Source organism: Leptonychotes weddellii, chromosome 5, assembly GCF_054177405.1.
Source record: "Leptonychotes weddellii isolate Sample4059 chromosome 5, ASM5417740v2, whole genome shotgun sequence".
NCBI classification, from domain to species: Eukaryota; Metazoa; Chordata; class Mammalia; order Carnivora; family Phocidae; genus Leptonychotes; species Leptonychotes weddellii.
Genome location: NC_138373.1, coordinates 153,492,060 through 153,514,873, shown reverse-complemented (window position 1 = coordinate 153,514,873; position 22,814 = coordinate 153,492,060). Strand labels below are relative to the sequence as shown.

The 22,814-nt window shown below is 44.1% G+C and overlaps 1 protein-coding gene across 1 annotated transcript in view; it reads right to left on the bottom strand.

Moving 5' to 3' along the window:
* MEI1 (meiotic double-stranded break formation protein 1) overlaps positions 1-17,478 on the bottom strand; it is a 58,320-nt gene extending 40,842 nt beyond the window's left edge. Inside the window, exons 1-11 of the mRNA XM_081819010.1 lie at positions 17,308-17,478; positions 14,431-14,554; positions 13,574-13,624; positions 11,495-11,568; positions 10,068-10,173; positions 9,346-9,549; positions 7,587-7,717; positions 2,914-3,028; positions 1,764-1,880; positions 295-394; positions 38-172 (exon numbers count right to left, since the gene is read on the bottom strand). Coding sequence (XP_081675136.1) covers positions 38-172; positions 295-394; positions 1,764-1,880; positions 2,914-3,028; positions 7,587-7,717; positions 9,346-9,549; positions 10,068-10,173; positions 11,495-11,568; positions 13,574-13,624; positions 14,431-14,554; positions 17,308-17,478 — 1,328 coding nt within the window. The remainder of the gene's footprint in view (positions 1-37; positions 173-294; positions 395-1,763; positions 1,881-2,913; positions 3,029-7,586; positions 7,718-9,345; positions 9,550-10,067; positions 10,174-11,494; positions 11,569-13,573; positions 13,625-14,430; positions 14,555-17,307) is intronic.
* Positions 17,479-22,814: the final 5,336 nt, after the last annotated feature.

The window sequence follows — 22,814 nt, the reverse complement described above, 5'->3', positions numbered from 1 at the left end:
AGAGAGGTAGAAAGTTCAGCCTGCCTGGGTCTCTCACCTCAGAAAGGCAGAAATGGCCTTCACTGCCTCAGCAGCCACTTCCAGCACAGGGCTGCTTACTGCTTCTTGGAGAGCACGGCCAGCATCTCTACACATGTCTGAGCTTGTGAACAGCTTGATCTCCTCTGGCTGCCTGAGAAATGGTAAATGAGCAATGAATAAGTGAATGCCTATCACTGACACCACCAGGAATAAACACTTCTTTCCTTCTCCAGTCTGGCCCCTACAGGCCTGACACCCCATCACTTTGCTCACCGAGTCAGGATCTCAGCAAAAAGCAGCAGGCCCTGCTTGTGGAGTTCTGTGTTGTTCATCCTCAGGCTTCCCTGTAGGCTCCTCACAACTGACTCGATCCCTATCTCAAAATGACACGGCAGAGGCCAGGGATCAGTGCTTGGTAGTTCCTTCACTGCCTGCCCAGGAGAAGTGAGAGGCTCTGGACAGCACATATTTGCTGGTGGCCCCTCATGGAGGGGCCCTAACAAGATTGAACTGATGGAATGGGACTGTGAGATCTCTGAGGGCAGGCCCTTATCTGATTCATCTGTCTCCCTGAAACTCAGGACAAGCCATAGCACAGGCCCTGGTACTCGAGGTATTTAGTAAATGCCTATTGACTGAGTTGTGCCTTTTCCACTAGATATACTCATATTCCTTCTCAAAGAATCAGGTCAGACCTCCACTCCTTCCGGAAGCCTTCCCTAATCCACTCACGCAGAGCTATGCGCCTCCACTGAGCTCCCACACCTCCTATACTCCCCTCTGGCAGAGCCCTAATTGGCTCGTTTGTATCTCTCTCCCTTTCCAGAGGACAGGGACCACATTATATGTATCGCTAAATCTCTAGGTCCCAGCCTAGTGCCTGGCACAGAACAGGAATATAGAATATAAAATGAATGACTAAATGTGCCCAGTCTAAAAATCCAGACATGATATAAAAAGTCCCAGACAAGGGGCGCCTGGGTGGCTCAGTTGGTTAAGCGACTGCCTTTGGCTCAGGTCATGATCCTGGAGTCCCGGGATCGAGTCCCACATCAGGCTCCCTGCTCAGCAGGGAGTCTGCTTCTCCCTCTGACCCTCCTCCCTCTCATGCTCTCTGTCTCTCATTGTCTCTCTCGCAAATAAATAAAATCTTAAAAAAAAAAAAAAAAGTCCCAGACAAAAAAAGTATCACCAGGAAGGAAGAGGAAGGGACAGTTTCAAGAAACCAGAAAGAATGAATCAGCTAAACTTAGGGACTAACTAGACAGACACTTATCTGGGGGACAGGAAAAGACTGAATCCAAGGCTGAGTAAAGTTGTTCTTAAGGTATAGGAAGAATGCATTCAGGGGCTAATAGGAGTACCTTTCTCTTGCCAAGCATACAGACTTCTGCTAATCAGCGAAGGGAACTGTCTGGATATCATGGCTTGCATATGGAATCTGGTAATGACTTTGGGCTGATGGAAATGACCAGACCCAGCACTCCCCTCCAAGGTGTAGGCTAGCCCCCCATCATTCCTACTTCTACCCAACTTCAAAGTACTGACCACCCTAAGGGTGTGTGGGTGGCTCAGTCAGTTAAGCATCTGACTCTTGATCTCAGCTCAGGTCTTGATCTTAGGGTCATGAGCTCAAGTCCCACATTGGGCTCCATGCTGGGCATGGAGCCTACTTAACAACAACAAAAAAAAGTGCTGACCACCACCCTACCCAGAACTAGTGTAGGACTCCCACTACCAACCGTACACCGTGTGGCACTTGGAAAAAAAGAGTGGCTCTTCTGCCAGGAGTATCAAGCAGCTGTAGCTGGACCAGACAAGCACTTCGCTGGAAGAGGAAAGGTGCTCAAAGAGGAACTCTGGCCGGGAGAGGGGAGAAAACAATAAATGACAGTCATGTGATCACAGTCCCCTCACTAAATCTAGGGCCTTGGATTTATTCAGCATCTAACACCTGTTACTTCATCTGTTCACACACTCTTTCCACGAGACATGATCATGAATTCACAGATAAACCTGAAAAATAACCTCAGGGTTTGATCTAACTTCATCTTTTTAACAGGTGAGGAAACTGAGACCCAGAAAGAGCTATTGTTAATGGTAGAGGTGGGACTGGAACTCAGGTCTCTTATTTCCCAGGATGGGTAACAGCATGATGCAGAGAGAAGATTTTAGAGCCAGAGAGGCTTGACTGCATACCCTTCTCTGCCAGTGACTAGCCTTGTAAATTTACACCAGTTGTTTCTCTTCTCTGATCCTCAATTTGCTTATCCATAAAACAGCCAAGTTGAGGACCTAAATGTGGCAACACTTACAGTGCACCTCAGGGCATATTTCCTGGTCATAACAAGCCCTTGAGAAACCTTAGTTCCCTTTGCCTTCCTGGTCCACAGGTCTTTCCATCACCCTACACTAGGTGTTATTCCTAGATGGTCAAGTAAATGACAAAGATCAGTAACAGGGCGCCTGGGTGGCTCAGTTGGTTAAGCGACTGCCTTCAGCTCAGGTCATGATCCCAGGGTCCTGGGATCGAGTCCCGCATCGGGCTCCCTGCTCGGCAGGAAGCCTGCTTCTCCCTCTCCCACTCCCCCTGCTTGTGTTCCCTCTCTCGCTGTGTCTCTCTCTGTCAAATAAATAAATAATCTTTAAAAAAAAAAAAAAAGATCAGTAACAGTTTGCTCAAGGTCATCTAAGAGATCTGTAGCAAGAGGATTCACTTTATGAGGCTTACTTCTTACAGTCTGTCCTGTACAGCTGAGCCTGCCATCAACCTGTCTCTCTAGTACACATTATCAGAGAACCCCAACAGGACAGCTGCTGCTACTGGGACTCCAGGGTCTCCAGTCAGAACTCTGGGGTCTTCAGAGGAGAAGATTAGAAGGAGTTCTCTACCTGGGATGTCGGCATGGATGAAGGCCGGGGCATGCTTCACTGGGGAGTGGACCAGCACTGCAGTTATACAGTGGGTACTGGCCACCTGCAGAGTCTCGTCTCTAGAGAGGAGAAGCTGGAGAAATAGGCAACAAGAAGTACTGCAGTCACAACACTGACGGAGGGCCTATCCAGCGTCAGGCACAAGGATGGTGCTCAGGGAGAGCAGTTATGGATTATGGAAAGGGGTTTCTATGAAGAACAGCAGGTGGGAAACAGAACAAAAGAACACAATGGCATCAAAGAACACTAAAACCGCCACCAAGAAAGGTTTGGGCCTTCATTGGCAAAAGTACTTTCACAGCCCTCATCTGGTTTTGATGCTTGCAACAAGCCTGAAGGATAACACGGGAAGGTTCTACTGTGAGTTTCACTTTACAGAATGTGCTGAAAAGAACTAACAATGCAGGCATGAGGCTGTTATCCTTAGAAAGGCCCATCTGTAAACTTGGTCAATGACTGGATTTGGGAAGTTGGATTTCAGGAGGGCTCCCACCACTCACAGAACCAATAAGAGTGACTCTCTGTGACCAAGTTATTTGTACAAACAATGTAGTCTATGCTGAATACCTGTCATCTTTCTGGGAGTTTGGAATTTTGGTATGTGCTAGGCAGAGGGTGCCAACGTGACCAGTCAGCCCCCAATAAAAATTTTGGGCACCAAGACTCTAATGAGCTTTCCTGCCAGGCACCATCTCACATGTGTTGCCACAATTCATTGCTGGAGGAATAAACTGCATCCTTGTCTGACTCCACTGGGAGAGGACTCAAAATCTTGTGCCTAGTTTTCCCCTGAACTTTACCCCATATGCGTTTTCCCTTTGCTGATTTTGCCTTGTATTCATTCACTGTAATAAATAATAGCCGTGAGTATGATTATCTATTGAGTCCTGTGAGTCCTCCTAGTGAATCATTGAACCTGGGGGTGGTCTTGGAGACTCCCAACATACAGAGGAAGGAATTAAAGCTCATGGAGGTTAAGTCACTTACTCCAGGCCACACAGCTAATAAGTGGCAAAGCTAAGGCAGAAACCCAGGTCAGCCATGTCCAAATCTAGGAGTCTTCCTACAGCAGAGATGCCTCCTCCACCAAAGTTTCAGATCAGGTTATTCCTCTACTCAAAACATTTTAATGAATTTCCATTGTACTCTGAATAACATCCAAACTCCTACTGGACACCATACCTATTAGGAGTCCCATGACACTTTCAGAAATCAAGGAAAAGGGAGGCACCTTGGTGGCTCAGTCACTTAAGCATGGTTTTGGCTCAAGTCATGATCTCGGGTCATGGGATCGAGCCCCACATTGGGCTCTGCGCTCAATGTAGAGTCTGCTTCAGATTGTCTCTCCCTCTCCTTCCCGGTTGCTTGCTCTCTAATAAATAAATAAAATCTTTTAAAAAAAATTATAACTTTTAAAAAAAAATCAAGGAAAGGGTTAACTGCAGACAAGTGTAGGAGAAACTGGCCTCCTATGGGAAAATGGCAAGTAGAACATATATCATGAGACAAAAGAGAGTGTCTGGTTTTAGAGCTTCAGAGGAAAAGGACAAAGTCACACTCATATCTGGTAGAGACACATCTGAGGACTGCAAGCTTAAACGCATCAGTCATGTCAGACTTAAAAATGGACACATGATTGACCAGCCTTTCTGTTAGTTTGTAAAGGAGTTTCTAGATAGTCTTAATCTTTATTTTGTTCTCTTTTATATAGCAAATGACATGTATTTCAAGATGCTATTGATGTAAGGCAAATTATTATTTTATATGCCACTAAAAGAAAAAGAGCTATAATTAAACTATGACACACTATTGATGGTAAAGAGTCTCCCAATTTCAGAGCTGCTAAAATGTGAAATAGAATATATCTTAGAAAAATGATATTCAACTCTTATGCAAAACAATGATTCTTGGTTTAAAGTGTATATTCCTTATTGTGTGAGAAAGAAACACTCCAATCCTATTTTTCCATCATAAACAAAATTAACTATGAAAATTTATCTTTAAAAAAGTCCTAATTGGGGTACCTGGGTGGCTCCATCGATTAAGCATCTGCCTTCAGCTCAGGTCATAATCCCAGGGTCCTGGGATTGAGCTCCACATCGGGCTCCCTGCTCAGCAGAGAGCCTGCTTCTCCCTCTCTCGCTCCCCCTGCTTGTGCTCCCCACCCAGTCAAATAAATAAATAAAATCTTTTTAAAAATGTCTTAATTATTTACCATGACCCATCAGGACTTGCACAATTTTCCCTGCTTAATCTCTAGACTCATCTCTGGCCACTTCACATTCTACCCACCATCCATCCCACTGGCCTCCATCTGCTTCTGGAACATATCAAGCATCCCCCTTCCTCTAGCCTTTATTTGTTATTCTCTCTGCCTGAAATGCTTTTCTACCCATTCTTCATATCACTGGCTTACTTACTTATTTAATTAATTTATTTATTTACAGCTTCACTGAGGTATAATTGATCACTGGCTTACTTTAATTATTCAAGTATCAGCTCAATCATCAACCCTTCAAAGAGGCCCTGCCTGACCACCCAGCCTATAGCTGGCCTTCCTCACTATCTCATTTCCTCTTTATTTCCTTTGTAGCAAAACAAGAATTACTTTGCTTGTCCATTTACTTGTTCATAACCTGCCTTCCCCACTAGACCATGCAAGGGCAAGGAATTCATCTATTTACATACCATGATATTCCCAGTGCCTGATATACACAGTGACTGATATATTGCATTAGTGCTCAGTATGTATCTGATTAAATGAATGAATAAACACTGAAACAGCAGGGACACAAACATTGACAATATATTCCCAGGGACCTAAATTTTGGAAGAATAAGTTGATTATCAGCCAAAAGCGGGAAGGAATAGCATTAGAATCTGACAAAAATGCCAGAACAGAGGTAAAAGGATACATGTCAGTCTTCTCTTTATTTAAAATTTTGGTATTTTGTTCATTATGAATTTTGTGCACTGATTTTTTAAAAAATCAAATTGATTTTTTAAAAAAATATTGCATTAAAATACTATCTATCTTGATTGCTGAGTTTTTTAGCATCCCCTAAGTTTTGCACCTAAGGCAAGTGCCTCACTCATCTCACCGTAGCTGCAACCTTGCTGGTTAATGTAGTAAAATAATATGTTGATCATCCAAAATTGTCAAGAGAATAACAGCCTCCATATATGAACGGAGGATAGGACCCCTAAACCAAGATTCCTATCTCTGCAATGTCCTGTCCCCCAAGGGAAGTGCTCTCTAATCTCTGTCCCTGCCACCATTATGCTTCCTTGGCGCACTGTGAGGACACAAGACCTGTGCCCTGCTGAGCCTGAGATCAAATGTTCTAACTAGATGTTACCATGGACTCCAGGATGGCAGCAACAAAATGAGCACAGAAAAGAATTCAGTATGAGATTTTCTGGTTCAGAGACACAGGACTTGCTCTTCAGAGTTCACAGGCCCTGAATGGACCTTTTTAGAGGCATCCCAGGGAAACAAGGAGGAGCAGTTTAAGCTGGTTTTTAATATTTACCTTATCTATCTCCAATTGCCCTTTCCCACTTTTGATCAGGGCTCCTCCTCCTTCCTGCAGGAGTCCCACAGTCTAGTCGATCAATGATTATCTCCACTATCAGATGAGGATAAGTAGCTCTGCCAAGCCCTGTGCTGAGCACTGCAGAGAGGTATAGCCAAATTCAGGTACTGCCCTAAAGAAACTCCCAGTAGATCAACCACAATATGGTGAAGTAAGTGCTGTGACATAAGGTACATTCTACCTAAAGGAACCAAGAGGAAAAGGGAACCCTATAGGCCTTGAAGGATCAATAGACAAAGGAGAGGGGAAAGGCAAAGGGGAAGAGCATCTACACAGGCACAGAGACAGGATGTCCTAGCACATGCAAGGCCAGGGAGAAGTTACATATGGCTGGAGCACTGGGTTGTGGGGTGGAAGAGACAGGTTAATAAGGCTGAAGGGATAAGCAGGATCCAGAGAAAGAGGGCTCTAGGTACCAAGCTAAGAAGCTTGAGTTTTATCCCTAAAACAACCGAGATAGTTTTGCTTCTGTTGCTGCCTGCATTCTGCATTATCAGCCAGCCTAGATGTTAAGGAGAAGATATGCATATAAGGATTCACAACTGAAATAAAACCTACAGTTGACCCCTGAGCAATATGGGTTTGAACTGCACAGGCCCACTTACACATGGATTTTTTTTCAATAAATACAGTACAGTACTACAAATATTTTCTCCTCCTTATGAATTTCTTAATAACATTTTCTTTCTTCTTACTTTATTGTAAGAACAAAGTATATAATACATATAACATACAAAATATGTGTTAATTGATTGATTGTTATCAGTAAGGGTTCCGGTCAACAGCAGGCTATCAGTAGTTAAGTTTTGGGGGAGTTGAAAGTTATATGTGGATTTTCAACTGCATGGGGGGGGGTCAGTGCCCCAACCCCTGTGTTGTTTAAGGTTCAACTGTACTTTCAGTACTCTAACAGCATATCATTTGGGTCAGGAAGAAAACACCTTGAAAATCTTAGGTAGTAGTGATACAAGGGCCAGGAGCCATTCAGGTTCCCTTGTTATTGAACCTAGAGACCAGGAATCACAAGACAATCACCTTTTTGAGCACCAAAGGCAATGAGGTCTTTTCTGGTGGCCCCTCAACACCCTCAGTACTTTCCGCCATTGCAGACTTGTTCATGATCACGGACACAAAGAGATCATACTTCAGCAGCTGCCTCAGCAAACCTAGAAAACGAAAGGGGTAGGAGGTGAGGCAAGAGGAGTATAGGTACCAGAGTACACCCCAGGTAGCCCCTCAAACATCCTCTGGAAACTTCTTCATGTCTCCTTAAACATTCCTAAGTATTTTGTAGGGTTGTTTTTTTTTTTAAGATTTTATTTATTTGAGAGAGCATGAGCGGGGTGGTGGGGGCAGAGGGAGAGGGACAAGCAGACTCCCCACTGAGCAGAGCCTGTAGTGGGGCTCAATCCTAGGACCCCGAGATCATGACCTGAGCCAAAGTCAGACGCTTAACCTACTGAGCCAACCAGGTGCTCCAGTACTTTGTTATTTTTAATGCTGTTATAAATGGGATTGTTTTAATTTCTTTTTCAGATAATTCACTGTTAGTGCATAGAAAACAACTGATTTTATATCCTATAACTTTACTAAATTCATTTATTAGTTTTAACAGTTTTTTGTGACGTTCTTAAGGTTTTCTATATATAAAATGATGGCATCTGCAGAGACAGTTTTACTTCTTCCTTCCTAATTTTGATACCTTTTATTTCTTTTTCTTGCCTTATTGTTCTGGCGAGGACCTCTAACACAATGTTGAATAGAATCCCACACTTTTCTGTGCAACCTCCATGACAACACTTACTACACAGGGCTCTAATTGTCCACATCTGTTTTCCATACTAGACTATGAGCTCCTTCAGAATAGAGCTTGGGTTTGCTCATCTTTATGACCCCAGAGCCTGGCACAGGGCCTGGCCCAAAATGAACACACACTATGTGTGACTGGACTGTTCATAACAGAACTCTTGGCCTAAACTGTGAAAAGAAGCTGTTGTCACTTAGACTATGCTTTTCCCTGTTGCTCCTGCTTTGGAACAGGCCCTCACCCAGTCACCAATCATAGTGCCCATGTGCTCCATCCAAAATGTGAAAGCTCCCTACTCAGAAGCATTTGATAGATCTTGTGTACCTATGTAAAGAAGCAGCAGGAGAAGAGGCTGAAAGGGTACACTGGGGCTCCTAAGGAGCCTCAAATAACAAGTAGAAACACCTGCACATCACCCTGGAGGCCAGAGGGACGATAGATGATTTTTCAAATAGGAAAAGGAGAGAACACGAGCTGTGCAGTGTGAAGATTAACTTGACAGCAAAAACAGGATACACTAGGACAGGCAGTAAAAACCAGAGATAGAAAATTGTTGGTGCCACTTTCTTTCTTCTTTTCCTTCCAAAGGCAACATTCTTTTTCTTTTTAAATTCTACTTATGCATTTGAGAGAGAAAGTGTGAGGGAGAGAGAATGAGTGAGGGGGAGGGGCAGAACGAGAGGAAGAAGCAGACTCCCCATTGAGCAGGAAGCCAACATGGGGCCAATCCCAGGACCCTGAGATCATGACCTGAGCAGAAGGCAGATGGTTAATCAACTGAGTCACCCACGTGCCCAAAGGCAACATTCTTAAGATGCCACATCAACTCTAGTCATCTATCACAGTCTGTGCATTTTAGCTCCCAAACCCATGACTTCTACCCTTTGCAAAGCAGCAAACTTCCCCACCACTAAAGAGCCAACATCTCAAGTCCTCAAGCAAAACCTCAAAAGCTTTCTCTCTTTTCTCTCCAGTCCTACATCTTACCCAAACAGTTGATCTGTAGCTCCTTTGTCTGGGCACCATCCAGGGTGGAAAGGAAGAGAGGACACAGCTTCTCCCGGAAATGGCCTGAAAGCGTCTCAGCGGCCACTGGTGAGGAGTACAGCTTCCCATAGAGGTAACAGACAGAAGCTTGCACCCCCTCATTGGGGTACACTAAACCTCTCAACAGATGCTCCATCAGGTCACCTGTCCATAAAACAGCCAAGGAGCCAGGGAAACCTCACAATGTCAACTGCTGTATGAAACTCCACACTATTGTGCCCAGTAGGGTAGTAATGGTAATTCCCTATAATCCCCCATAATAAATGATTTCTGGGTACTTAATCAAAAGGAAAAACCAAGGCTTAGAGAAGTGCAGTGATTTACTCTGAGGTAAATACTCTGTGAGATATTTATTTGCATTTTACTGATAGAAAAAAGTACCTCTATATTCCAAAATTAATTCCTCCTTTCACCCAAAGGAAGGTTCAAAAGTAGGTATTTAATTAGTTTGTGTTAACATAAAGAATCAAAATAGCTCAAGACCAGAGTCAATAAATACTTTTTTCAACTTGGCCAACATAGAGTACATTTTGCAGATGAGAAAACTAAAACCTAGAGAAGTAATGACTTCCCAGGTGTATATACTGAATGGACCACCCAGATGGAAGTGTGATCGAAGCAGGTAAAAGGCTAGTGGCAGCTCTTTCCCAGAGGTCACTCACTGTGCTCCATTACAAGTTTGTCTGCCAGGGGAGGGATGGCATCCACCAACTTGCCGAGAAGGGTCAGGGTGGCCAGGCTGCCTCTCATGGAGGGCATGTTACACAGCTATAGAGAGAGAACACATTCCGCTCTGTTATTAGGATCAGGACAGATCTCCCACCAAAACGTAACTTGCTCTATCCAGACCAAAGCCTATTTTGTATGTGTCTCTCAACACAATCAGTAATCAGCCTCTTTAACTAAGTGTCTATCTCCCCTATTGGACTGGGAAGACCCTGGGGAAAAGCTCTGATTAGATTCCTCTCAGAGTGCTCAGTACCTAGCTCAGGACATGACTGTTAAACTGAATTAAAATTAGCATATTGTGTCTTCTATAGAGCCAGAAACTGGGGGGTGAAAGTTGGGAACATCATAAAGACAGAATTCTGGATCAGTACAAAAAAAAAAAAAAAAGGTATTATTATTATTATCATTATCATAGCCATTATTGAATACTATTTGCCAGGCCCTATGCTTGATGGTTTACAGGGAGAGTCGGTAGTATATATTTCCCTTCTCTAGCAACTAACTACAGCATCTTAAGCAAGACTCTTAATTCCTCTGGTGGGAAATAATAATAGTATCAACCTCATAGGGTTGTTAGGACTAAATGAGATACTGCACGTAAACCACCTAACACAGTGCCTAGCATTTGAAAGTACTCAAAAGGGTTAAGTGGCACCATCATAATGATAAGTATTGATACATATAATTATAAATTCAAGCTGATATATTAATCATATGCAGAGTAATTATAATGAAATGATAACTTAGTATAATTTATAATTACATGTTGCTCTTGGTGTTAAGATAAACATCTGTCTTCCTTTTGCAAAAAATAAAAAGTGATTCTGATATTATTCTTAAATCTTAAACACAATGTAAAAGCTACTTATTGAATTGGTATCTTTGACTACCTTGAAGAAGGCAGGTTAAATATACCTACTCAGTGCCTGCCTTAGATGCTTAGATAAAAGCAAATGACTTCAGTATAAAATACTGTATACAATCTAAACCAAATAAAAAGACCAAGCCAAGACATAGTAAAACATATTTCCTTGATAAATTGATCAAGAAAATCCATGTTGTACTTAGAAGGACATAGAGAATAACCATGGGATGATTCTGTCAGAAAGATGGGACTCCACCACACCGAGATAGCATTTGGAAGGTTGAAAGGGGAAGGAGGGAGGCTGCAAACAGTAGTGGAGCAGGATCAGAAGACCCAAGCCTTGGCTCTGGCTCTGCCACTGACTCAGTGGCCTCACGCAGGTCCCTTTCTCTCTGTATTTCAATCTCCCCATCTATCTATCCAAAGAAGGGTGGGCCCAGCTCTGATATCTGAAGATTCTGAGGGGTACTTAAGAACCCACATCTATTTACTGACCTCTTTGTGGCACTCATCCAGCAGGCAATGTATGATGTGCTCTAACTTCAGCTGAGTTGTAAGCTGGATGAGGACTAAGCAGACACAGTAGCATTACTAACCAGAAGTCAACCCCTGGCCCACACTTCACCTTTCATAGCCCTTCTACTCAAAGTCATTTGCTTGTGTTACCAGTATAGTCTTTTCTATCTCCCCAATTAAACTGTGTGTACATATCCAAACCAAAGGATTTCTGGCTTCTTCATTGTTTTATATCAGTGGTTCACAGTGAGGCTGCACATTAGAATCACCTAGGAAGTTAAAAAAATATATTAATGCCCAACTCCCACTCTAGACCAATTAAATCAGAATCTCTAGAGAAAGAGCCTAAGCATTTGGATATTTTTTAAGTTACCCAGGTAAGTCTATTGTGAAGCTAAGGTTGAAAACTACTATTTTATATTATCTCTACTTTTTTCCTCCTCACAATTTGCTCCTTCATATACTAGAAAACAGAATTATGGGTGAGTTCCCATGCCAATAATTGCCTACAATATTATCTTTCAACCCCAAACCCGTCCTTCTATACAGTCATTTGTGATGTTTCTGCTAGTATGTTTGAGGAGCGGTGAAGAAGAGGCTGGCTCTGCAAGTCTGGGAAAAGCTACAAATTAGATTTAGCAGCTGCTGCAGAAAGGCTCTGCCACTTCCAAGGTAAGGAAGCATTCTAGGATAATAGAAACAGGAAGAAGGCAGGCAGCAAACAGGAAACAATGAGGAAGGAGCAAGTCCTTCTTCTCTCTCTGGCTTTGCAGTCTCTATCTAGAGCCTACTGCCTCCATAAAGTTCCTGGGGTCTGATGAAGATTTGCAAGTTATGCTGGCACCAACCAGAAGTGGATGGCTTTAGGATTATAGCCCCACTCAAGAGTGGCTGAATGGTGAAGGGAAATCTCCCCATTCCTGCCAGTGGTCAGAACTTCAAGTGGTATATTTGTTTGTCCACATTATCTAGACCGAGAGATGGTCAGAGGGATATACAGATCCTATTTTTTTTTTCAGATTTTATTTATTTGAGAGAGAGAATGAGAGACAGAGAGCACGAGAGGGAAGAGAGTCAGAGGGAGAAGCAGACCCCCCGCTGAGCAGGGAGCCCGATATGGGACTCGATCCCAGGACTTCAGGATCATAACCTGAGCCGAAGGCAGTCGCTTAACCAACTGAGCCACCCAGGCGCCCTATACAGATCCTATTAACTTATGATCTGTTACAGCTGCTAACTGCATGCCTAGATGGTCATGGACCCAGGAACAGTCAAGCAGCATCCTCTCCACAGAGAAAACTTATGTTTTAATAATTCCAACCTCCTTTTGTTTCCCCAGCTCTAAGGGTGGAAGCTGCTTTCTGAAATTGCTACCTCTGTGAAAACTTGGTGTCTCTTTTTGCCTTCAGTTACCCAGTTAATAATTCTTTATATTAAAATTTTCCCTGTTTAAATAACTTGTGTGGTTTCTGTTTCCTGACTAGACCATAACTGATACAATTACTCTTTCTGCAAGAATCTTCCTATCCCAACTCCCTTGTCTTCTTTCCCCTTGAGCCCTTTAAAGTTTATTTATTTTAGTAATTTCTACACCCAACATGAAGCTAGAACTCACAACCCCAAGATCAAGAGTCATAATGCTCTTCTGACTGAGCCAGCCAGGCACCCTTCCCACATTTCCTCAGCTTTTACCATCACCTATGTGCAGACAACTTCCAACCAACCAATGTGGATGGAATGAAAACAGACTTTGTACATGTCTTTCTAACAGTATTCATCAGCTCTCATTATTTGCCAGCCAAACTCTCCTCCAGATTGTAAACTCTTAGAGGGCAGGAACCATGTCTTACCCATCTATATATCCCTAGTATCTGATACAGTACTTGGCACAGAGTAGGTGCCTGAGAAAGAAGTGCAGACTTAGTGACTGACAACTGAGTTTTCTTGATATGTCTCTAAAATAAAACATTTATTTCATCAAGATCTCAAATAACCAGAGCTGCAATTCAGGCTAATATCCTCAGCTTCAAATGCTAGGTACACACAATTTCACCTTACCTTCAATACAGAGGTCTGTTACACTCCCACCTTCCACATTGCATAACAGCCCTTGGAGCCGAGGGAGAAGAGAGGGGGATGGTTAATAGTTAAAAGAGAAACAAAACCACAAAGGTACACTATAAATTCTAGACTAATAGCAGCTTTAAGCAATGTCCCAGATAAATGCTATCCTCGACACCAAACACCTAGACTTTCAGTGACCCACTCTGGCTTTAAAAGGATAAAAACAGTCAGTGTGGCACAGCATAAAAACTGAGTGCTCTGGAGTCTGTAATAGACCTGGGGTAAAATTCCAGTTCTGCCAGTTATTAACCATGACTTCCCTTAGCCTTGGGGACCATTTTCTCTCCCTTAAAGAACTGTCTTGGCAGTTAAAAGCCTGAAAAGCCTCTAGCAGAGAAAAGTACCCAATATGAGTTAGCTCCCCTCCTCCCTGAAAGGGCTCTTTCCATAGGACGTTATAATTATATTAAAAGAAGGGACCTTTTAATCCATCTCAGGCACAGAAGAGGGAAAGTAATTCAATCAGGGTCACACCAGGTCAATGGAGTCTAGTCTGGACCTTCTGATCCTATTCAAGGGTCAGAGTGGACTTTTTGAAAGATCACACATTTCCCATATTCATATTCACACTTTTACTAACCTCTTAGCTGTAGCAAAGCCAGTTACCACCCAGTGCATCATGTGTCTTAGAAAGGGGATCATTTCTTCATCATATGACAAAACAATTTACTAATAAACTGTTACATGGCAAAAAACCTAAATTGTCTTCCCAAGACCATTTCTCCAAACCCAAAAACAAATATACATGCTATACATACAAAATTCATGCCAAGTTTCCCTTTTAATCTCACCGAAAAGCATGCTTACGAAGTGGATACAGATTCTCTGATCCTGAGCCACCAACTGCATGACCAGGGAGGCATGCCTCAAGAGAGCATCTCGGAAGCAGGACAGCACGTGCTTCTTGCGCACCAACTTGGGGCAGATGAAAAAAACATTCCGTAACAACCAAGTCTCAGCCATTCTGAACCCAAACAATTATAATTTCTAAATATATTTGCAAGATGATACTGGAGGGTTTACCTAAGCTAGAGTAAGATCATATATCCCTAAAGGGAGCATGAAAAAGGGCATCATTTACACAAAGGAATCCATGTGTTCATACAGAGGATTATACATGAGCTAAGGTTCCCACTACCCTATATTTACAGAGCACTTTACTATTCACAAATCACTCTTTTGTCTACTAGTTCATTTAAGCCTAGCAAATTGGTGAAGCAAGCAAAAATAGGTATTATTGTCACCATTTTATAGTTGAGAAAACAGAAGCCCAGAGACATTCCCAAGGACTCAAATCTGTCTCCAACCAGGTCGTGTCCAAGGTCAGTGCCCTTTCCACTTCAAAAGTCCAGGAGAGTGATTCTGGAGACCCTGCATGAGCCTCAAAGAGGTCGGTAGAGAAAGTCATCCTTCCATTCGACATGGACATAAATCCTCACACTCAGTTCACCTCCCTGTACAGGGAACTGGGTAGTGGCTGTGTAAAGTGCTCAAGACAGTAGCAAAAGTTAGGTAAAGAAAGGGCGTACGCACTGAGGATAGAACAGGAACATGGGTACAACTAACTACATCCCCCCCCTTTTTTTTTTTTAAAGATTTTATTTATTTGACAGAGAGAGACACAGCGAGAGAGGGAACACAAGCAGGGGGAGTGGGAGAGGGAGAAGCAGGCTTCCCGCAGAGCAGGGAGCCCGATGCGGGGCTCGATCCCAGGACCTTGGGATGATGACCTGAGCCGAAGGCAGACGCTTAACGACTGAGCCACCCAGGTGCCCCTACATCCCCCTTTCAATTGGTGAGAGCTGAAGCTAAAAAAAAAGTGCATTCAATAAAGAGTAAAGGTGCATTTCGCTGCCTCTAACCTGTGCTATTGCAAATCTCATGTATTCCTTCACCCGTTCCTCCTACATAATACATTAAGCTAGTGATTAAATAAGTTACTCAAAAAAACTCGATGACTCTCTTTTACCTATGGGATTAAGTCAAAACTCTAGCTTGATTCAAACTCTTGGAGGAACTCATCTTAACCTGGCTTTTCAATCTCACTTCCCTCAACTTCCTTTCAAACACTCTGATTACCTCCCCAAACTCATCCTTGCTAATACCTACCTCTTGGGATAAGCTCCCCCATCTCCTCTGGTCCAAATCTCACTCATCTTCTCAAGCCTAATTCAAATGGTTCCTCCTCTAAAAAACCTTTTCCCAATTTCCCTCATCCCAACAGCACTTGACCGCAAATATATCTATCTACTAAATTCCCAGTAACTTTTAGCCTTCTCATCTTCTCCTCCATGTAACCGTCTTATTTATCTCTTTATCTCTGACTCATTATCCAGGAATGGCAGCCTCAGAACTTCTGGCCTCAATGAAATCTCAAATATCAGCTAGCCAGCAGTTCTCAGAGGGTAGCCTGGGAACCCCAGAGGGTGCCCAAAACCCTTACAGATAATCCAAAAGATCAAAATTATTTTCATATAATACTAAGATGCAATTTGTTCTTTTCACTCTTATTCTCTCACAAGCGTACAGTGAAATCTTTCAAAGATTACATGACAAGTAATATACAACAGATTAAACGCAGAAATATATGAGAACCCAGCTATCTTCTCTTAAGCTAGACATTAAAGAGACTTGCAAAAATGTAAGACAAAACCATTCCTTTCACTATCTTTTTTGTTTTGGAAAATATTATTTTTACTTAAATTATTTATGCCACAGAACTGTACACTTAAAATGGTAGATTTTATGTCATGTGTATTTTGCCACAATAAAACCAATTATGCTAATGCGTAATGGACCTATTATTTTTAAATTAGTATTTTAAAATTGTTTTTACTTCTAATACAGTAAATATCAGTGGATATAACCCACATAAATAAAAGCTCTTTGGGGTCCTCAACACATTTTAGAAGTGTAAAGGCAACCTGAGAATAAAAAAAAAGACAACTTGAGAACCACTGATCTAGCCCACCCCCTTCCCTCCAAGGCATGAATTCCCCTCTCATGAATTTGAGAGAAAAGTGATCCCCCAAACTTTTCTTGGATGCCTCCATGGACAAAAAACACTACAGAGGTGGGTAGGCAGTGAGGGAAAAGGCAGCCCATTTTTCAGCCAGCTCTGCTTGTTAGAAAGGTTTTCCCACTCTGCCTGGTTGTACCTTCTGCCTGTCACCCCTGCCATCACAGAGACCGAGGCAGCCCCCTCCGACACATTTACACCCTAAGAAATCTGAAGGGAATGAGGAGCCTCCACCGCGCGTGCCCTGGCCCGTGCGCCAAGCCAAGGCTAAATCCTGGAGAGATGGCGAGGGCAACAAACGGCAGGGCAGCTACAAAGAAGGGAAGGGAAGGCAGGCATGCGTGCCGGCGAGTCCTGGGGCGGGGGCGGTTAGTGCGGACAGGAACAGGTCCAGGTGAGGCCCAGAGCCAGGCGCAGGGGTGAGTCTGGAAAAGGGTACTCTGCTCAGAGCAGGACGGCCTGTGGGGCAAACTGAGGCTGAAGTAGTATAGCAGAGAAGGCCGCTCCAGCCTGGTGAGGGAGCAGGCCTGTTTAGAGGGTAGATTTAACGAAGCGGCCCGGTTTGGGGAAGGCGCGTCCGGTTTGAGGGAGTTGGTCTGGCGAGGGAAGGCCCAGCTTGGTGAGGGAAATGCCGGGGCCCCGTTCGCACCGATACGCAGGGCTCCGGCAGCAGCTCCAGCAGGCAGGCCAGACAGAGGCGTGGGGGCACGGGCAGTAGCCAGCATGGGTCATGCCTGTAATGGGCCCTCTCGAAGAACAGCGCCGTCTCCTCGTCCCTCCCAGGCCCGAGAGGGCCTGCCGCCGCGTCCCTCACAGCCATGTCTCCCCGCGCATGTACTCCACCACCTTTCCCGCGCAGCGTGTGCGCAAGCGCACTTGAAAGAGCGCCCTTCCGCCGCGCGCCTAAGGGAAAAGTGGGGAGGGGGTAACGCGCCTGCGCAAACCGAGAGCTACGCAATGTCGTGGGAGCCGACGCCGTTGAGAGCGTGTGATAGGTGCGAGGACTCGCGAGTGACCCGCGAAGGACAAAGCAGTTTGCTCTTTGAGTCCGTAGGAGTTTGCCTTCACCACACTATAGGTTGAAAAATATTTATAAACAAGCTATCATTAGCCTTGAGAAAGGAAGGGAAGGAAGTAATCTTTTTATTTATTTTTTTAATTTTATTTATTTTTTAAGATTTTTATTTATTTTTTGACAGAGACAGCAAGAGAAGGAACACAAGCAGGGGGAGTGGGAGAGGGAGAAGCAGGCTTCCCGCTGAGCAGGGAGCCCGATGGGACGCTCCATCCCGGGAACCTGGGATTATGATCTGAGCTGAAGGCAGACGCTTAACGACTGAGCCACCCAGGCGCCCTGGAAGTAATCTCTTTCTACCATTAAAAAATTAAATGATTTTGGGGCGCCTGGGTGGCTCAGTCGTTAAGCGTCTGCCTTCGGCTCAGGTCATGATCCCAGAGTCCTGGGATCGAGCCCCGCATCGGGTTCCCTGCTCCGTGGGAAGCCTGTTTCTCCCTCTCCCACCCCCCCTGCTTGTGTTCTCTCTCTCACTGTCTCTCTCTGTCAAATAAATAAATAAAATCTTTTAAAGAAAATTAAATGATTTCAGGGACCTAAAAGCTTAGTATTATTTTAAATTTACGTGACCCCTTTCTCTCAGAGTCTAAGACGTTTCCCTTAAGATACCCTCTCAAACGACTGCACGGCACTTGAGACTTTGCGAGGGTGCAAGGAATACTGCAGAAGAAAAAATCGTTTATCGTTGCATATAATTGAAATAGTCTACAGTCTATCAGTCTACAAGGATTTATTTAGCACCTGAGTGTCCAGCAACTGGCTAATGGTGAAGGAGGTAAGTTCAGGAGGTGTTTCCTACATTGAGAAGCAATGTGACTGAGTGGAAAAAAATTATTTCCGTACAAAATAGTTTAGAAAACAATGGTTTATTGTTCAATGCAGCATTATGAAATAATGTTTGAGAGAAGTAGGTATTAACATGGACAAGTTCTCGTTAAAATTCTGTGCACAAAAGATGCAGAATTATATATAAAGGAAGTAAAATCAATAAGCAAAAAACGTTTAGTCAACATAAGTACGTTATAGCAATAGTGCATATTCAATGAAGACAATGAAAGGAAAAATATTTTGATATATTTTCTTTTAGTCTATAAATTTTTACAACAGTAACATACAAAAGTTTGTAAACTGCTTCTCCCAGAGAAAAATATATCATGTACATCTTCCATATCATTAAATATTATCCTGTATGTTTTTAAAATGTCAACAAAGTATGTATTCCTTTTGACAAAGTTTTGAGCCAGAAACTGTGCTAGGAGCTAGAGGATTCAAGAGTGAGCAAGAGACCATTCTTGTCCTCAAGGTCAGTCAAGGAGACAAATGAGCAAATTATTGCAATAGAGTGTTATCTGTTGCTGTGTAACAAATGACCCCATGTGATGGGTTGAACGGTGAACTTCAGAAAATATATCTCCACGTCTGCTATGGACTGAATTTTGTCCCCCAAATTCAAATGTTGAAACCCTAACCCTTAATGTGACTGTGTTTGGAGATAGGGCCTTTAAGAGGTATTTAAAGTTAAAAGAGGTCATAAGGGTGGGGCTCTAATCCCATAGGATTGGTGGCCTTATAAGAAGAGGGAGGGGGAACCTCGCTGGCTCTTTAGAGCATGTGACTTTTGGTCCCAGGGCTGTGAGTTCGAGCCCCTCGTTGGGTGTAGAGATTACTTAAAAAAAAAAAATACTTTTGAGAAAAAGAGGGAGAGAGAAAGCTCTCTCACCTCTCTCCATATACATGTACCAAGGAAAGGCCATGTGAGAATGCAGTGAGAAAACAACCATCTGCAAGCCAGGAAGAAAGTTCTTACCAGAAACGGAATCAACCAGAATCTTGATCTTGGACTCTAGCCTCCAGAACTGTGAGAAAATAAATTTCTGTTGTTTAAGCCACTAGTCTCTAGTATTTTGTTATAGCAGTCAGAGCAGACTTATAAAACATCCCAATCCCCAGAATTTGTAAATGTTACCTTATTTGGAAAAGGATCTTTGCAGTTGTGATTAAGTTAAGGATCTTTAGAGATCATCCTGGAGTATACAGTGGGCCCTAAATCCAATAAGATTTAGACACACAGACACACAGAGTAAAAGGAAGAGGCAGTGTGACCATGGAGACAGCGAGTGGAGTGGTGGTGCCACAAGCCAACCAACACCTGCAACCACCAGAAGCTGGAAAGAACCAGGAACTTATTGCCCTCTAGAGCCTTTGGAGGGCCTTCTGACATCTTGATTTCAGACTTCTGGCCTCCAGAAGTTGTTTTTGGCCATCACGTTTGTGGTGACTTGTTATGGTAGCCATAGAAAACTAATATGCCCCCCAAACTTAGCAACTTAAAACAATAAATATGGATTCCTGATGCACAGCTTAGTTAAAAGTCTCTCACAAGGTTGTAGCTATCTCAAGACTCACTAGGGCTGAAGGATCTGCTTCTAAGCTCGCTCACATGATTGGTGGCAGGATTCAGCTCTTCAAAGGCTAAGTGAGAACCTCACTTTCTTGACAACTGTTTTCAAGTGATCTCCTCAGTTCCTTGCCATATGTGCCTTTCCATAGGGCAGTTCACAACATGGAGGATGGCTTCCCTCAGGAAGCAAGCAAGGAAGCAAGAGAAATGCCCAAGATGGAGCTACAGACTTTATAACCTATTCTCAGGAGTTACATTCCATCATGTCTGCTGTATCCTGTCAGAAGTGAGCCACTAGATCCAATCCACACTCAAGGAGAGACTATACAAGGGCAAGGATACTGGGAGGTAGGGAGCATTGGGAGCTTTCCTATCATAGTATAAATGCTGTTGTAAAGGTAAGCATGAATTGCTATGGGAAACACCATGCAGGTAGCAATGCATAGCAAGAAAAACATCAAAACAATAACTGGGTAATAAGATTATGGATTATTTTTCCTTTTCTGAATTTTATAAACTTTCTTCAATGAGCATGGATGGGTTTTACAGTCAATTAATAGGAAATCTAAATGAAAGGGAAGAAAAGAAGGGAGAAAGGAGAGGAGGAAGGGAAAATAAAGAAGAGGGAGGGAGAAAACCTGAATTAAATTCCCAACTCCAGCACTCATGGATTTAGGCTCTGTGAATCTACTTCCACATGCTGAAGCTGCCTACAGAAGTATCATAAGACATAATGCCTTTTGGCTCAGAAGTTTCAGGCTTAATTAAAACAAATAATTGACTCCAGGATGTCCCACTGGTGAGACAGACAAGGCAACAAGTAATTATGGTTGACAGAGCTTGAGAAGTGGAGGCGGGGGATGGTTTTTCCATGAAGTATGTTCATGGGCAACAGAGTTCCAGCTGGGGGAATGCCCGGTAATCAGTTCCCTTCCTTGTGACCAAAAGACTTGAATATCAGTGTCCAGTGCAGAGCACCAACCCCCTCCGAAAAGTTGAGGCTCAGTTTGAGCATCCTACCTCAATCAGAATTAGCTTGGACCAGAGCAGGACAGAGCCATGATTGAAACCTCAGTAAACTCTACTGTGAGGAGCTAGGGAAAGGAATGTATTTAGGAGATGATGACATTGGGTTGACCCACATTCCCAAAACCTTCAATACCATAGAGTAGAATGGCTTCTACCCCACCCACAAAGTATCCCAACCTCCAAAAGGGGACACTCAGAAAATATGTGCCAGAAATATGAGAACCCCACAGGGCCCAAATAACCAATTTTATTAGAAGCTTTGAGGGTAAACAGACCACTCATGCCTTCTCTTATGTGTTCTGAGGACCCTGGGCCGGTGGCCTACTTTCTAAAGCCATGCTGGAGCAGAAAACATCTCAAATGCTTCATAAAACCAAACTTTTGGGGGGCTGATGGATTCTGTAGGACTCCATGTAGGTTCTCAGGTTCCCCTTGACCCTGGAAGCGCTCTGTCTTGAGAAGAGCAGCCTCAGCACAGCAGTGACCTGGTGCCTGAAGGTCTCTCTTCAGAGAAATAGAGACTCCAATGCTATCCTCCCTTGTATGTTGGTCATCTACTTTGGGAAGCAGAGTAGGATCAGGATCCCTCAGGCTCAGGTTGGGGGCTGAGTGCTGAGGGTTGGCCAGGTGTTGGGACCAAGATACCTTGTTTAGAAGGGTCATGCTCAACCTTGCTGCAGCAGAGTGGAGACTATCTTTGAAGCTGGAGGTGTTTGTGAAACAGGAGGAAGGCTGCTGCCCAGCTCCTCTGCCCTCTGCAGCCTCCAGGCTTCCTCTTCTCCCATGTGTAGCCTGCTGACATTTAAGTCTGGGGGGCTTAGGGACCTCCTGGGATGTGCGCTCCTTCCTCCAGTAGTCATGGCCTGCCCTGGAGTATGAGGTCCTCATTCTGCAGGGAGCCATCTCTGTCATCTGGGAGACTCCTGGCCTGACTATTTTCCTGTCCATGCTGTTCTCACTGGAAGGCTCTTGGCCACACCAGCTCTTAGACTGTGCTGCAGGCCTGGAGTTCCTGGGAGCAGCAACAGCCTTGGCTCTAGGAGGAGCCTCTGCCTGAACGTCCCGTGGTTCTCTGGTGCCTCCTGGTGGCCTGACTCTCCCAGGCTTTTCAGAATGGATGGAGATGCCCATGGGTTCACACCCATGTGACCCACATTTCTCTAGAGCTCTGGCCCGTGTAGGAAGTTCTGAGCTTTTTCTTTCTAGGGGCTGAACTCTCTGTGATCTCTCAGTTGACTTAAGGCCTGGCCTGAAGCCCTGGGCCTCACAATGCCTTTCCTGCTGTCGTTGGAGCTCATAGGCTGTGTATAATCCGGGGAGCCTCACCCCAGCAAGGGGTAGTGGGCACGGTCCTAACATGTTAAAGAGCAAATGGGACTCCAGGATCCGCTGGGGGAGGCCCCACTTGAGGTGTGCAATCTTCCGTCGCATGAGGGACTCCAGGAGGAGCAGTTGGCTCTTTTTGAGGACTGGCCACTTGGGCAGGATAGTGTGGGTAGTGGGAGCACCCACTAGAGCTGTGGCAGCTTGGGAGGCTTGGCCACATGAGACAGAGGGGCGGGCAGAGGGCAGGCCCAGGGGAGCAGCCAGAAGTTCTCCAGAATGTAAGTTCTGGAGCTTCCGAGTCAGGCCAGAAGTCTTCCCTGGATCC